The sequence below is a fragment of the Phyllobates terribilis genome, unplaced genomic scaffold (genome assembly GCF_046119375.1).
Source record: "Phyllobates terribilis strain yellow unplaced genomic scaffold, ASM4611937v1 Scaffold_11__3_contigs__length_659146591, whole genome shotgun sequence".
NCBI lineage: Eukaryota > Metazoa > Chordata > Amphibia > Anura > Dendrobatidae > Phyllobates > Phyllobates terribilis.
In genome coordinates, this window is record NW_027362771.1 from 630,119,551 (window position 1) to 630,137,457 (window position 17,907).

General features: G+C 45.7%; 1 protein-coding gene across 1 annotated transcript; it reads right to left on the reverse strand.

Annotated features, from left to right (window-relative positions):
• Positions 1 to 2,563: 2,563 nt before the first annotated feature.
• Positions 2,564 to 3,343, reverse strand: LOC141167490 (olfactory receptor 5G25-like). Its single transcript, XM_073654890.1, has one exon. The coding sequence runs from the start codon at positions 3,341 to 3,343 to the stop codon at positions 2,564 to 2,566; it is 780 nt and encodes a 259-aa protein (XP_073510991.1).
• Positions 3,344 to 17,907: the final 14,564 nt, after the last annotated feature.

The following is a 17,907-nucleotide window of genomic DNA, read 5'->3' on the forward strand; positions in this document are numbered from 1 at the left end:
AGTCATGAAAATACAGAAAACTCTTTAAATGAGAAGGTGTGTCCAAACTTTTGGTCTGTACTGTATATATATATATATATATATATATATATATATATATATATATATATATATATATACAGTTAGGTCCATATATATTTGGACAGAGACAACATTTTTCTTATTTTGGTTCTAGAAATTACCACAATGAATTTTTAACAAAACAATTCAGATGCAGTTGAAGTTGAGACTTTCAGCTTTCATTTGAGGGTATCCACATTAAAATTGGATGAAGGGTTTAAGAGTTTCAGCTCCTTAACATGTGCCATCCTATTTTTAAAGGGACCAAAAGTAATTGGACAGATTAAATAATTGTAAATAAAATGTTCATTTCTAGTACTTGCTTAAAAACTCTTTGTTGGCAATGACTGCCTGAAGTCTTGAACTCATGGACATCACCACATGCTGTGTTTCCTCCTTTTTGATGCTCTGCCAGGCCTTCACTGCGGTGGTTTTCAGATGCTGTTTGTTTGTGGGCCTTTCTGTCTGAAGTTTAGTTTTTAGCAAGTGAAATGCATGCTCAATTGGGTTGAGATCAGGTGACTGACTTGGCCATTCAAGAATATTCCACTTCTTTGCTTTAATAAACTCCTGGGTTGCTTATGGTTTACGTTTTGGGTCATTGTCCATCTATAGTATGAAACGACGAGCAATCAGTTTGGCTGCATTTGGCTGGATCTGAGCACACAGTATGGCTCTGAATACATCAGAATTCATTCGGCTGCTTCTGTCCTGTGTCACATCATCAATAAACACTAGTGACCCAGTGACACTGGCAGCCATGCATGCCCAAGCCATCACACTGCCTCCGCCGTGTTTTACAGATGATGTGGTATGCTTTGGATCATGAGCTGTACCACGCCTTCGCCATACTTTTCTCTTTCCATCATTCTGGTAGAGGTTGATCTTGGTTTCATCTGTCCAAAGAATGTTCTTCCAGAACTGTGCTGGCTTTTTTAGATAATTTTTAGCAAAGTCCAGTCTAGCCTTTTTATTCTTGATGCTTATGAGCGGCTTGCACTGTGCAGCGAACCCTCTGTATTTACTTTCATGCAGTCTTCTCTTTATGGTAGATTTGGATATTAATACGCCTACCTCCTGGAGAGTGTTGTTCATTTGGTTGGCAGTTGTGAAGGGGTTTCTCTTCACCATGGAGATTATTCTGCGATCATCCACCACTGTTGTCTTCCGTGGGTGCCCAGGTCTTTTTGCATTGATGAGTTCACCAGTGCTTTCTTTCTTTCTCAGGATGTACCAAGCTGTAGATTTTGCCACTCCTAATATTGTAGCAATTTCTTGGATGGGTTTTTTCTGTTTTTGCAGCTTAAGGATGGCTTGCTTCACCAGAATGGAGAGCTCCTTTGACCCCATGTTTACTTCACAGCAAAACCTTCCAAATGCAAGCACCACACCTCAAATCAACTCCAGGCCTTTTATCTGCTTAATTGAGAATGACATAATGAAGGGATTGCCCACAACTGTCCATGAAATAGCCTTGGAGTCAATTGTCCAATTACTTTTGGTCCCTTTAAAAACAGGGTGGCACATGTTAAGGAGCTGAAACTCCTAAACCATTCATCCAATTTTAATTTGGATACCCTCAAATGAAAGCTGAAAGTCTGAACTTCAACTTCATCTGAATTGTTTTGTTTAAAATTCATTGTGGTAATGTCTAGAACCAAAATTAGAAAAATATTGTCTCTGTCCAAATATATATGGACATAACTGTATATGTTGTGAAATATCTATACTAACTATAAACAAGCTAATCTTTCCCTAGCGCAGCAGCACCTCTCCCTATACTGTCTTATTCAGGAGTAGACTGTGACGAGCATGGCGGTGCCCGGTCTTATATAGACCTGATGATGCTGTGCTGCCAGCCACTCACTGTAATGCCCACAACTAACATGGCTGCAGCATTATAGTGCGTGATAGGCAATTCCTGAATTTTCATTGGCTCTCTAAAGAGCGCCAAACATTCAAGGAGGGGACCCAAGTTCCCGCCCGAGCAACCCGATAATACTCGCCGAGCGCAGTGCTTGACGAGCACAGTGATGCTTGGGCTAGTACCGAGCAGTGGCGAGCATGCTCGCTCATCACTACTCATCACATTATATTGACAATGCCTGCAATGATAAAATTAATTCAAAAGTCTGTCAGGGATACAGCGTTCATATGATCTGTGTGATTTAAAATTTTTTGCGACTACAACTATGAACGCAAAAAATAAGAGGTGCAATTATATTTCCTTCTCCTCTCTGCAGTTTTTCTTCTCCTTGTAGCCATCTTCCATGACTTACTCCTCCTTTTGTAGCACAATTCTGTTAGCCTTCCTAAGACAAATGTAAGACTATATGTATGTATTGTGCTGAAGGCAAGAAGGTCACATTACAGGCTCAGAAGACCATAGTTATACATATATTGATGTGGTATTATTAAGGGAAATAGGCAGAACATTTGCTTCAGGGGCTTAAGAGCTGTTAACTATGCTTCTGGCCTCGATTGATCCAGACACTTACATAGTTCAGTGAAACTTTCTTCTTCTTCCCACATACTGGACAAGTTTAAGCTTATAAAAAGTTTTTTTAAAGTCCTTGTTCCTCAGAGTGTATATAATCGGATTAAGCAGTGGGGTCAGCACGGTATATATCAGAGACAAGACCTTGCTCAGGGTCAGAGTTTGTCCATTTGCTGGAAACATATAAACAATAATTAGTGTCCCATAAAGCATGGAAACCACAATGAGGTGGGAACTACAGGTGGAGAAGGCTTTATGTCTACCATTGTTGGATTGGATCTTCATAATAGTGACGGCAATATACACATAGGACATCACAATTATTACAAAAGGGCAAAATACATTTAAAACACCAATGATAAGAATCTGTATATGGATTTTTGATGTATCAGAGCAGGAGAGCTTCAGAATAGGTTCTAAGTCACAGTAGAAATGGTCGATAATGTGTGGTCCACAGTAATACAGATAACACATAGAGATCATATACATCAACATCACTATAAAACCAACCAACCAAATAACAGTTACAGATACCGCACAAAACGTGTGATTGATGATGGAATTATATCGGAGAGGGTTACAAATAGCCAGATAACGATCATAGGACATCACCGACAATAGAAGACATTCTGAGGACTCCGACATAACAAGGAAAGAAAACTGGAAGAGGCATCCGATGAGAGTCACAGAGCTTCCCCCGTACAGTACAGTAAGAAGAAGGGTAGGAACGATGTCTGTAGTCAGCAGGATGTCACACAATGACAGCTGAGTAATGAAGAAGTACATGGGGGACTGGAGGGTTTTACTCAGCAGAAATAAAGCAACAATTAGAAAATTCCCTGAAATAGTTGCCCAGTAAGTAAGGACAAGTAATGAGAAGAACGGGATTTCGAAATTTTGAAGATTTGAAAATCCAAGCAGATCAACTAATGAAACATTATTTGTAACTGCAGTCTGGGGAAAAAATATATAAATTACTTTACATTACATTTTTTGCAAACATTTACAATAATAATAACAATAATAATAATAATAATAATAATAATAATATTAACATACATCATAATTTTCTCCCCGTCCATCCACCAGTTAAGATTAAACTTGCAAAATCCTTCAAGTCTTTTACTAAAAATATGACTTAGGTCTTTACATTTTCTTTTTAAGATATATACATATTTTATGTCAGCAAAATACAATTTAGTACATCAAAATAAGGAGAAAAAGACATCAATGTAAAAGAAAATAAGTGAAACCATCTTCTTACCAAGCAAAGGAAAACCAAAATATAAACTTAACTTTTTTACAACAGTATTATAGAAGCCACACTCACATGAGCTACTTTGTCCATCTGTGCGTCCATGTGATATAATATTTAATTATTCTTAGAATATTAGAATAATTTGTAAATAAATATATAAAATATTTAAATAATTCATAAACACTGATATAACAGCAGACAGGATAAGTCAGTATAGCAGTCATTTTCAATGTTTCCACTATTCCAGTCGTTATCCAGCTACATTTATAGAGCATCTTATACCGGCTCAGTCCAGAGGGAGATCCACAACTGTCCTCTGAGCTTCTGGATAATTATTGTCTATTGAGACCTAATTTAACTGGATTCTCTTTTTGATATTTACATCATATTTTGTAATTGTTACAACATGATATTGTATCAATCATATGATGGCATTGAATAACATTAAACAATTAAAACGTTTGTTTCATTGAGGCTATTGGCTTCAGTGATTTTAAGCATGGAAGTTTTCTCCAGCATGGCAGGTGCAGAGAGGGTTAATCAGTCATGTTTAAAAGGACATGTTTTACGAGAACAACCATAGAGATGGCGGGAGGTTCTTCTCCATAACTCCACCTCAGGGAGTGGTCTAGGATATAAATACCCAGCCTTTTGTCTCAGGTGTGGTTCAGTATTTGATAAAGCTTGGTCGAGAGAGGAGTTTGCATGTATTGGGCTAAACCTGAGTCGTGTTTGATTAACCCTGAGTGTGCGGACCCTGGCCGATATACGGCCTGTGCTGTATCTTTTTTTGTTTTGTTTTGCTATTATGCCAAATGGGCTGTTTACTTTATGAACTATAGATTGGTTTATGCAGTTTTTAATAAACCAACCTGAAATTTAAAGAAACAGTGTTCCGTGTCTACCTTCGTTTACAGCTGAGCAAGCCACTTTACCACAGGTGGTGTTATAATTGCGGGTAGCATTCCCAGCAAACATATGTGACTGGTACAAGAGGCGCTGCATGTCCTGGGTGAAGTCTGCCATAAACCAGCAAGTGACGGCAGCCAAAATGGAGGATCTAATTAAGCATCTGGTGCAAGCACAGCAGGCACAGCACCAGCAGCAGCTACAGCAGAACAGGGAGCAGCAGCCGCAACAGCAGGTGGCTCAACAGGAGACGACTAAGCTGTTTATTAGTGTTGAGCCACCCCCGTAGTGTTCGAGTTCGGTTCGGTTCGTCGAACACCCGTGTGTTCGCCGAACTGTTCGTCGAACTGTTCGTCAAACACCTTCGAACACCGTTAAAACCAATGGCAGGCAAACAAAAACACATAGAAACACATAGAAAACACCTTCAAAGGTGTCCAAAAGCTGACAAACTGCTCAGAAGACAGAACTGACACATGGAAAAGTGACAAGTACATATAGTCATGCGAAAAGAAAAGAGGTGGAGGAGTAAAAGGAGGGGGAGACAAAGATATAGGCATGTCATGCCCTTCTAAAATCCAAAAAGTGAGAAGCCGACACGTTCAGTCCGCTCCTGCCCGTGCCACCTCCGTGTCGCCGGGTTTGTGCCAGAGCCGCTGTGAACCCTGACGGCCAGTCCCCCTCTCCCAATACTGGTGCCTGTCCACTGGTGGGTCGAGCGAGCCCCCCTGTGGTGGAGGCAGCTCTAAGCTTTTTAATTTAAATTGTCTCTCTAATTTGAATGAATACACTTTAAATCCATTTACAAGGATCTATTGGAGGGCAAGTCTCATGCCAGCAGCCGCGTAATTCCAGCTCCAGTAACGTCCACTAAAGCTGCTGCAGTTAAAAAGCTTTTATAAGGATCGAGCTCGGCTGTCCACCGCAAGGCATCCTACTGCCAGTCCCAGCCCCTATGCCTTGGGGTGCCTCCTGATGCTCTTCACTGAGTATCCCATGGTCCCGAAGCATTTCCTTTGAAAAAATTAAGTGTCCAAACTACAGGTGGTGTAGCTTGCTTAACAGCCGGGATAATCCGCTGACTAGCAGACACTGCTACTAGGCACAAAGTATTTCCTGGGCTAGATGCAGTTAAAAATTTGTAATTAGATACTCTCGTTGGATGCTGAGAAAGCATTCCATAGAGTCTCCTGGCACGCCATATATGATTCTCTTAAAAAGCTTGGGGTAGGGGTCTAGGGGACCCTTTTATAGCCAAAATCACGGCCCTGTATCACAATACGTCACCTAGGCTGAAGATAAATGGAACTGTAGCACCCTGAGGGCTCAGTTGCTACAGAGGTATTGCACCTCACCCAGAGGTGTGATATCTCACTCTCAGGTAAGGATGGAGTGTGGATCAGGACCCGACACCTGCATGCATTACACCACATTGCCGTGGGGCAGGGCAACCAATATGCCTCTGAGATGGGCACGACAGTCCCTGTCCCTGGCTGGAGTGGGGGGAGGGAACACTGAGGAAGGGGAACCCTGTAGTGCAGGAGCAGGGAGGAAGCAGTTGCTGGGTGCATTGAGAAGGGAGTATAAAAGGTGGGCACCATCTTAGTTCAGTGCAGAGAAGTCTGAGCAGAAGTGGCAGGGAGCAGGGGCTCTGCATGAGCTTTGCTCCGGAGGCGGGCCTAGTAACAGAGGCCCAGGCCTGGAAGAGGGAGAAGGACGGAAGAGGAGCGGAGAAGGCTCCAGGAATGAGGAATGAAGGGATCCCAGGGGTGCGGACGGGCGAGTCGCCACCGCACGCCCGAATCCACCTGTGTGGAGGGGTCAGGCCAAAGGGGGAGACCGGTCCCCGAAACTAGTGGAGGCAGGAAACGACCCTCAGCTAGAAACCGGAGGGTGTGACATTTTATGTGGCGCAGCCCCTCGCTACACCAGCTAGGAAGGCACAACATAGGGTCAGGGAAACTGGCGCCAAGTTTACCAAGAGGAGGCCCGAGGCAGCCGGACAGAAGGGTTGGTAAGAAAGGCCAGACAAAGGACACACAAAGGGGGTCCTGTGAAGCGCTCCAAAGTTATCTGGGAGTTGTCTGAGCCCCTCACCTGGTGAGCACAGTACGACGTGGGCAGCCGTTACCTGCAGACGTGGTCTGGATAATAAGAACTGTGAGTAAAGGCCCTGGACTGCATCACTGACTCCGTGTCGTTACTGCTGCTGCCCTGCACCATCACCCCCATCCTCCGCATACACTGCCCTGAGGCTATACTCCTCCCGTGGGGAGTTATGCTACGCTCTGCTGCACCCACAACACCAGCCTCAGTGGTCTGCCCTGCAGCGGCGGTTCACTCTGACCGCAATCCACGAGTGGCATAGTCGGACATTTAAACATCAAAACCACATAAATAGTTCCGCCACTGGTTTGACCACCCTGAGCCACGGAACCGGGTCGCCGCCACGAAGACTACAACCACCAGCATCCACCAAAAAGGGTCCGGCTCCGGGTGTCCCAAGGCCCAGGGGGTGCATCAGAACATTTTCATCACCTTTCACAATCACCAATGGGACAAGGCAGGGATGTCCTCTGTCCCCTCTCTTATACATCCTAGTGACGGAGCACCTGCTCTCATCAATTCGCCATAACCCCAATATTAGGTGGATTGAGGTGGGAGGCACCGAGTACAAGTGCTCTCTATTTGCTGATGATCTCCTAGTATATATCTCTCAATCACATATATCCATCCATGCTGTTATGGCTGAAATAGATCACTTTGTTACATGGTCAAATTTTAAAATCAATGCAGCGAAGTCTGAGGCCCTCGATGTCTCCCTCCCCAAATCCATATAGGATTCCATCCAGTCCAACTTTCCCTTTGCCTGGCCCTCACAGAGCATCAAATACTTAGGAATTCCTATTCATAGAGACCTCTCCCATCTATGTTATCTTAATTTTGGTCCCTTTATTGAACAACTCCATACAGACCACGGTTGGCAAGTTAGAACTGTAAGATTCACTACGTGAACCACTGGTGTTTTGTGGAAAAGCACATGTACACTGTGTTCCAAATTATTATGCAAAAAGTGTTTAGGAGTGATAAGGGAAGAATTTGTTTGTTTGTCAGTTAAACTCATTGATGGTGATGTGTGTCAGGGCTCTTTATTAGAGATGAGCGTTGTTCTACTCGAACTGTTCGCCAATCTCAAATTCGAGCTGTTTTGGGCGGTGTTCGAGCCGGTCGGTGAACACGAACAATTTGAGAAAAATTCGGCTGTTCGAGGTTATGTTCGATAACTGTTCGTGCACCAAAATCATAACTGGATTTTTTCTCAGTAATGATGAAAATTAATGTTAATACGCAGTTTGAGTGTACAGCGGGGCGGGGGGAGGGGCAGGGGATGGATCTCTGCAGGAACAATGAAGATCTCCATTTTTTTTTCTCTTTCCCGCATTTGCAGTGGGGAGGTGCAATCTGTCAGTCTATCAGCAGCGCACACACGGAGCGAAGTGCTTTTTTTCACACAAGCAAGGGCATGTGTGATTGGCAGTGTATGTCACATGTCCTTGCCCTATAAGACCAAGCCATTTTCCCCGTCGCCACCATTTTCTCACTGCTGCAGCTGCGTGTTAGACGGCACCGCTGTTGCTGTGTGCGCTATACCTTGTTAATTTCAAGCCAATTTTCGCACAAATATACAGATAGCTTGGGAGTAGGGAATAGTTGTGATTGCAGTCCTTTTAAGGACTAGGTTACAGCATTTCCTATGACTTTTATCAGGCAGGTCTGTGCTCTTAAATAGATAGATTGTGGGAGTAAAGACTAATTGTAATTGGAGTCCTTTTCAGGACTAGGTTACATGAGTTCCTATCAGTTTTTGCCAGGCAGGTCTGTGCCAGTGCTGTGCAAGTTTTTTTCACAGCATTTGGCTGAATCTAGCAAAGCTAATCCTTTTTGGCCTATTGCAGAGTGTGTTAGTCAGTGGAGTAGCCTATCTGTGTTGCAAGATATACCACCTGTGTATAGAATACCAATTTTTTTACTGCACCTAGTGAAGTAAAATCTTTTGGGCATAGCATCATTCTATTAGTCCATCTATACTGACCTCCATCAGGTTGCAAACTGAATATAATTTTTTTCTGCATCTAGCTCTGAAAAAATATTTGGGCTTCTAGCAGTGTGTGGGACTTGTTCTATTAGTCCATCTATACTGACCTCCATCAGGTTGCAAATTAAAAATAATTTTTTTCTTCATTTAGCTCTGAAAAAATATTTGGGCTTCTAGCAGTTTGTGGGACTTGTTCTATTAGTCCTTCTATACTGACCTCCAGCAGGTTGCAAATTGAATATAATTTTTTTCTGCATCTAGCTCTGAAAAAATATTTGGGCTTCTAGCGGTGTGTGGGACTTGGTCTATTAGTCCATCTATACTGACCTCCATCAGGTTGCAAATTAAAAATAATTTTTTTCTGCATCTAGCTCTGAAAAAATATTTGGGCTTCTAGCAGTGTGTGGGACTTGGTCTATTAGTCCATCTATACTGACCTCCATCAGGTTGCAAATTAAAAATAATTTTTTTCTTCATTTATCTCTGAAAAAATATTTGGGCTTCTAGCAGCGTGTGGGACTTGTTCTATTAGTCCATCTATACTGACCTCCATCAGGTTGCAAATTAAAAATAATTTTTTTCTGCATCTAGCTCTGAAAAAATATTTGGGCTTCTAGCAGTAAGTGGGACTTGGTCTATTAGTCCATCTATACTGACCTCCATCAGGTTGCAAATTAAAAATAATTTTTTTCTGCATCTAGCTCTGAAAAAATATTTGGGCTTCTAGCAGTGTGTGGGACTTGGTCTATTAGTCCATCTATACTGACCTCCATCAGGTTGCAAATTGAATAAAAAAATTTTCTGCATCTAGCTCTGAAAAAATATTTGGGCTTCTAGCGGTGTGTGGGACTTGGTCTATTAGTCCATCTATACTGACCTCCATCAGGTTGCAAATTAAAAATAATTTTTTTCTGCATCTAACCCAGCCAATAGTTTTGGCCTAATACCACAGTTTGGCCACTCAGCTCTGCTCGGTTACCATCCATTATTTTTTTGTGCAAACAACTCCAGAGTTGTGAATTAGTTAACCACCAAAATGAGTGGAAAAAGGCCTGCTGCTGGTGGAAAGGGGAATAGGCGTGTTGGGAAGGGGAAAACAGGTTGTGTCCGTGGGGTAGGTGCAGAAGAAAGACCATCTTCCAGCCAAACTAAAATGTCTACTTCTTTTAGCGGACAATGTGATAAGATCCCTTTCTTACGGCCACGCCAATCGCTACAAATTCCAGATGAGGCACAAAAACAGCAGGTGCTTCAACGGATATCAAGTGCTCCTTTAAGTGGGCTCTCCTCCACATCAACTTCAACATCACAAATACTCCAGTCCTCAAAGGTGTCACCCAAATCGCACTTGCTTCCTCACAGCTCCCAAATCTCCAGCTGCCCGTCTGAGTATGAGGTAGAACAGATGGTTGAGTCTGCAGAGCTGTTTACTCATACTATAGCCTGGGAATCAGAGGTCGACTCCAGCGCTTCTGTGAATCCAGACGAGGAAATGTTCTGCACTGATGCCCAGAATCTTTATGAGTTGGATCCAGGACCAGACGCAGAAGGTTCTGACCATAATGTAGACCCTCATTCACAAACTGTAACTCCTGTTGGTGGAGACAATGAGGAAGACGATGATAAGACTCAAATACCTGATTGGAGCGACAACTTTAGTTTTTTGTCAGGGCAGGAACAGGTTGGCTCTGAGGACGACGGGTGTGATAACGCACAGGGTGATGATGATGAGGTCAGAGATCCCACTTACTGTCAACCCACAGTCAGCCAAGAGATGAGGTCAGCAGAGGAGGTGGAGGAAGATGCTAGTGATGACGAGGTCAGGTTGCGCCTTCCTGGACAGAGACGTAGTACTGGAAGCACGTCAACAACTGCATCCTCAAACACAACTCTGCCTCTCACCACAAGTCGTGGTGGCTCTTCAGGTCGCATGGGTGCTAAGCCTTGCATAGCCTGGGCATTTTTTCAGATCGATAAAGATGACCCAACTCATGTTATCTGTAACATTTGTCAGCAAAAGATAAGTAGAGGCCAAAAAATACATAGTTTGAGTACTTCATGCATGAACCGGCACATGGACATGAAGCATAAGTTGCATTGGGAAGCTCAGTGTGCTACAATGCGGTCTAGCCGGCCGGGCCAACCACCGTCTGCCATATCTTGTGCATCCGCGGCCTCTTCATCCTCTGTGACTGGGGGGACAGCAGTCACACCTGTTTTGGGGCGCAGACCTGCCACCTCTTTACCCGCAACAGCCAGCGTGATTGGCAGGTCATCATTTTCTTTGGAGGTGGTAACACCAGCTGGTCTTGAGCGCTGTCCGACATCGATAGCACCACCTTTGGATCAAGGCAACCTAACATGTCCGCCTGCATCTTCCTCACAGACCGGCAGTTTGCCGGGGACACCCTTATCAACCCCGTCTAAGCACAATAGCCAGCCCTCGGTCCCTCAGATGTGGACAAGTAAAAGACCATTTCCTCCTAGCCATGGGAAAGCTAAGAGATTGAATTTCACCATCTGCAAGCTCTTGGCTACAGAAATGCTGCCTTTCCGCCTGGTGGACACAGAGGATTTTCGAGACCTTATGTCCGTCGCAGTGCCCCAGTACCAGATGCCCAGTCGGCACTACTTCTCAAAGAAAGGTGTGCCTGCGCTCCACCAGCATGTCGCACACAACATCACCGCTTCTTTGAGAAACTCTGTGTGTGACAGGGTGCATTTCACCACAGACACTTGGACGAGTAGGCATGGACAGGGGCGTTACATGTCGCTGACTGGGCACTGGGTAACTATGGTGACAGCAGGACAAGGGGCTGCTGTCCAAGTCTTGCCGTCCCCACGAGTTGTGCGTCAATCCTCTTTATGTCATTTTTCCTCCACTGCTTCTGCCTCCTCAACCTCCTCTCGGTCTTCCACCTGCACCCAAAGCCTGTCTGGTCATGCCACAAGCTTTCTAACTGCGCAGAAGGGATCCTGCACACCTCCTTACTATGCTGGCAGTAGGGCTCAACGTCATCAGGCGGTTTTTACATTGAAATGTCTGGGAAATGTGAGTCACACAGCTGAGGAGTTGTGGTCAGCTCTGGAGAACCAATTTCATGAATGGTTGTCTCCACTGGACCTGAAACCAGGGAAGGCCGTGTGCGACAATGCTGCAAACCTGGGTGCGGCCCTTCACCGGGGCAATGTCACACACGTGCCTTGTATGGCTCACGTGTTGAACCTGGTTGTCCAGCAATTTTTAGCCCACTATCCCAGACTAGATGGCCTTCTGCAGAGGGCACGGTCGCTGTGTGCTCACTTCCGCCTTTGGCATTCCGCAGCTCAGCGACTTACATCTCTACAGAAGTCGTTGGGCCTGCCACTTCACCGGCTAAAATGCGATGTGCCTACCCGGTGGAATTCAACTCTGCACATGTTGCAGCGACTGTGGCAGCACCGACAAGCCCTGGTGCAATACGTTCTGACGTATAGCCGGGGCCAACGAGATTCAGAGGTGGGGCAAATCACGCTGGAGGAGTGGTCTCAGATCAGGGACCTATGCACCCTTCTGCACAGTTTTGAAATGGCGACGAAGATGTTTAGTGCTGACGATGCCATTATCAGCATGACTATTCCGGTGATTTACATGCTGGAGCACATGTTAAACAGAATTCGGAGTCAGGTGGTGGCACAAGAGGAGGTGGAGGAAGTAGAGGAGGAGGAGTTGTATGCGGAAGGGCTAACATCTGCAAGGTCCAGACGGTCGGCAGCACCAGGGCGGCAGGCATGTGAGGGTGGGGGAGATGATTTTACCAGGGCGCATGGTAGCAGCCAAACTAGTGAGGAAGGTGCAGGAGCCCAGGAAGAAGTGGAGGACGAACTGATGGAAGACTCATCAGATGAGGGAGACCTTGATCACATTTCTGTTGTGCGAGGTTGGGGGGAGAGGACAGAGGAAGGAAGCATGATTGTTACCTCGCCACCAACACAACAGGGACTTGGTGCTCCTGGATGCGCAACACACATGAGTGCCTTCTTGCTGCACTACCTGCAACATGACCCTCGAATTGTGAGAATTAGAAATAATCCTGACTACTGGGTTGCCACACTGTTAGATCCCCGGTACAAAAGTAAATTTGCAGAAATTATTCCTGCCATAGAAAGGGATGCACGCATGCAGGAGTATCAGCAGAGACTGTTGCAGAATCTTACATGTGCTTTTCCACAAAATACCAGTGGTGCACGTAGTGAATCTCACAGTTCCAACTTGCCAACCGTGCTCTGTATGGAATTGTTCAATAAAGGGCCCAAAATTAAGATAACATAGATGGGAGAGGTCTCTATGAATAGGAATTCCTAAGTATTTGATACCCTGTGAGGGCCAGGCAAAGGGAATGTTGGACTGGATGGAATCCTATATGGATTTAGGGAGGGAGACATCGAGGGCCTCAGACTTCGCTGCATTGATTTTAAAATTTTACCATGTAACAAAGTGATCTATTTCAGCCATAACAGCAGGGATGGATATATGTGATTGAGTGATATATACTAGGACATCATCAGCAAATAGAGAGCACTTGTACTCGGTGCCTCCCACCTCAATCCACCTAATATTGGGGTTATGGCGAATTGATAAGAGCAGGTGCTCCGTCACTAGGATGTATAAGAGAGGGGACAGAGGACATCCCTGCCTTGTCCCATTGGTGATTGTGAAAGGTGATGAAAATGTTCTGACGCACCCCCTGGGCCTTGGGACACCCGGAGCCGGACCCTTTTTGGTGGATGCTGGTGGTTGTAGTCTTCGTGGCGGCGATCCGGTTCCGTGGCTCAGGGCGGTCAAACCAGTGGCGGAACTATTTATGTGGTTTTGATGTTTAAATGTCCGACTACGCCACCCGTGGATTGCGGTCAGAGTGAACCGCCGCTACAGGGCAGACCGCTAAGGCTGGTGTTGTGGGTGCAGCAGAGCGTAGCATAACTCCCCACGGGAGGAGTATAGCCTCAGGGCAGTGTATGCGGAGGATGGGGGTGATGGTGCAGGGCAGCAGCAGTAACGACACGGAGTCAGTGATGCAGTTCAGGGCCTTTACTCACAGTTCTTATTATCCAGACCACGTCTGCAGGTAACGGCTGCCCACGTCGTACTGTGCTCACCAGGTGAGGGGCTCAGACAACTCCCAGATAACTTTGGAGCGCTTCACAGGACCCCCTTTGTGTGTCCTTTGTCTGGCCTTTCTTACCAACACTTCTGTCCGGCTGCCTCGGGCCTCCTCTTGGTAAACTTGGCGCCAGTTTCCCTGACCCTATGTGGTGCCTTCCTAGCGGGTGGAGCAAGGGGCTGCGCCACATAAAATGTCAGAGCCTCCGGTTTCTAGCTGAGGGTCGTTTCCTGCCTCCACTAGTTCGGGGACCGGTCTCCCCCTTTGGCCTGACCCCTCCACGCAGGTGGATTCGGGCGTGCGGTGGCGACTCGCCCGTCCGCACCCCTGGGATCCCTTCATTCCTCGTTCCTGGAGCCTTCTCTGCTCCTCTTCCTTCCTTCTCCCTCTTGCAGGCCTGGGCCTCTGTTACTAGGCCCGCCTCTGGAGCAGAGCTCATGCAGAGCCCCTGCTCCCTGCCACTTCTGCTCAGACTTCTCTGCACTGAACTAAGATGGTGCCCACCTTTTATACTCCCTTCTCAATGCACCCAGGAACTGCTTCCTCCCTGCTCCTGCACTGCAGGGTTCCCCTTCCTCAGTGTTCCCTCCCCCCACTCCAGCCAGGGACAGGGACTGTCGTGCCCATCTCAGGGGCATATTGGTCGCCCTGCCCCACGGCAATGTGGTGTAATGCATGCAGGTGTCGGGTCCTGATCCACACTCCATCCTTATCTGAGAGTGAGATATCACACCTCTGGGTGAGGTGCAATACGTCTGTAGCAACCGAGCCCTCGGTGCTACAGTTCCATTTATCTTCAGCCTAGGTGACGTATTGCAATACAGGGCCATGATTTTGGCTATAAAAGGGTCCCCTAGACCCCTACCCCAAGCTTTTTAAGAGAATCATATATGGCGTGCCAGGAGACTCTATGGAATGCTTTCTCAGCATCCAACGAGAATATCTAATTACAAATTTTTAACTGCATCTAGCCCAGGAAATACTTTGTGCCTAGTAGCAGTGTCTGCTAGTCAGCGGATTATCCCGGCTGTTAAGCAAGCTACACCACCTGTAGTTTAGACACTTAATTTTTTCAAAGGAAATGCTTCGGGACCATGGGATACTCAGTGAAGAGCATCAGGAGGCACCCCAAGGCATAGGGGCTGGGACTGGCAGTAGGATGCCTTGCGGTGGACAGCCGAGCTCGATCCTTATAAAAGCTTTTTAACTGCAGCAGCTTTAGTGGACGCTACTGGAGCTGGAATTACGCGGCTGCTGGCATGAGACTTGCCCTCCAATAGATCCTTGTAAATGGATTTAAAGTGTATTCATTCAAATTAGAGAGACAATTTAAATTAAAAAGCTTAGAGCTGCCTCCACCACAGGGGGGCTCGCTCGACCCACCAGCGGACAGGCACCAGTATTGGGAGAGGGGGGCTGGCCATCAGGGTTCACCGCGGCTCTGGCACAAACCCGGCGACACGGAGGTGGCACGGGCAGGAGCGGACTGGCCGTGTCGGCTTCTCACTTTTTGGATTTTAGAAGGGCATGACATGCCTATATCTGTGTCTCCCCCTCCTTTTACTCCTCCACCTCTTTTATTTTCGCATGACTATATGTACTTGTCACTTTTCCATGTGTTAGTTGTGTCTTCTGAGCAGTTTGTCAGCTTTTGGACACCTTTGAAGGTGTTTTCTATGTGTTTCTATGTGTTTTTGTTTGCCTGCCATTGGTTTTAACGGTGTTCGAAGGTGTTCGACGAACAGTTCGACGAACAGTTCGGCGAACACACGGGTGTTCGACGAACCGAACCGAACTCGAACACTACGGGGGTGGCTCAACACTACACTTTATATCACTGTAAGCAATTGCAGACACCTGTGCTAATTAGTTTGGCAGGTGTGTCCAATGAAAGGCAAGACTACTTAGGAAGGCTGTCTCACATTATTAAGCAGCCTACATTTTCTGCCAAAATGGGAAAGAAAAAGGATGTGTCGGCTGCTGAGAAGCAACAAATTGTGGAGTGTTTAGGTCAAGGCATGACTACAATCAACATTGTGCGATGATCAGGATGAAGTGTCTTGGCAATCAAGAAGTATGTAGCTGATTCACAGTACACACGTGTGCGTGCTGATAAGGGCAAATTGAGGACTCTTTCCTACAGGCAATTACGTCAGGTTAAAAGAGCAGCGGCAAAAAAGCCTTGTCATAGCAGCAGACAAGTTTTTGAAGCTGCTGGTGCCTCCAACGTCCACCGAACCACAAGATGCAGGGTCCTTCAGAGGTTTGCAGCTGTGCATACGCCATCCTGTCGACCTCCTCTATCCACTTCACACAAGCAGAAATGGCTCCAGTGGGCCAAACATTACATGAAGACTGATTTCAAAACTGTTTTGTTCACGGATGAGTGCCGTGCAGCGCTTGATGGTCCAGATGGATGGAGTGGAGGATGGCTGGTTGATGGACACCCCACGCAAACATGGCTACAGCGCCAACAAGGAGGAGGTGGAGTAATGTTTTGGGCTGGAATCATGAGGAGAGAGATTGTCGGCCCCTTTAGGATCCCTGAAGGCGCTAAAGATGAACTCCATAATGTATGTGGGTTTTCTCAAACAGCACTTCCTGCCATGGTTCAAGAAGAAGAACCGTGTATTTCACAGCAAGATCATTTTTTTGCATGATAATGCACCATCTCATGCTGCACATAAAACATCTGCATCTCTGGCTGATATGGGCATAAAAGGGGACAAACTTATGGTGTGACCCCCATGCTCCCCTGACCTCTACCCCATTCAGAACCTCTGGAGCATCATCAAAAGGAGTGTCTATGATGGCGGGAGGCAGTTCACATCTAAGCAACAGCTCTGGGAGGGTATTCTGTCCTCATGCAAAACAATTGAAGCAGAAACCATCCAAAACCTGACAAATTCAATGGACGAGAAAGTTCAGAAGCTCCTTTCGAACAAAGGGTCCTTTGTGAAAATGTAACATCACCTAGAATAAAGTTTTGAGTTGAAAACTGTTTGATTTCAGTTTCTAATAACCTGCTAATGCTTATAATTTCAAAAATGACCATTTTTTTGGTCTTTATTAAAATGAAAAGGTTGATTGAAAAGTTTGGCGGATCTAAGAGTGTGGCAATCCAGTAGTCCTGATTACTTCGAATTCTGACAATATGAGGGTCATGTTGCAGGTAGTGCAGCAAGAAGGCACTTATGTGTCTTGCGCATCTCAGAGCCCCAAAATTATTTTCTGGGCTAGATGCAGCTAAAAATTATTATTAATTTTAAATCTGGTGGAGCTTAGTATAGATGGCCTAATAGGATCAGTGCTGCACACTGCTACAAAGCCCAAATTATTTTCCACTCAAGATACAGATAAACATGATTAGTAATTTTAAATCTGGTGGAGCTTATTATAGATGGCCTAATAGAATCAGTGCTGCACACTGCTACAAAGGCCAAATTATTTTCCAGCCAAGATACAGATAAACATGATTAGTAATTTGAAAGCTTAAAACGGTTGGTAGGGTGATTTTAACCAATCATCAAGATTTTACTCTCCCCAGGATGACACAGAGGTAGAAAAGTCGTTTCTGATCCATGATTTGTTCATCTTTATGAACGTGAGTCTGTCTACATTATCAGTGGAGAGCCGCGTGCGCTTATCTGTCAGCACACCACCAGCAGCGCTGAACACACGTTCAGACAGAACGCTGGCTGCGGGGCATGACAAGATCTCCAAGGCGTAAGTGGCTAGCTCCGGCCATTTATCCAGATTGGAAGCCCAAAAAGAGCAAGGGTCCAGTGACACAGTCATGGCTTCAATGTTTACTTGGAGATACTCCTGTACCATCGTCTCTAGGCGTTGACTATGTGTCAGACTTCTTGTCTCCTGTGGCCTTGCAAAGGATGGGCTCAAAAAGTGGTGAAATGATTCCGCAAAATTGATGTTACCAGCAGAT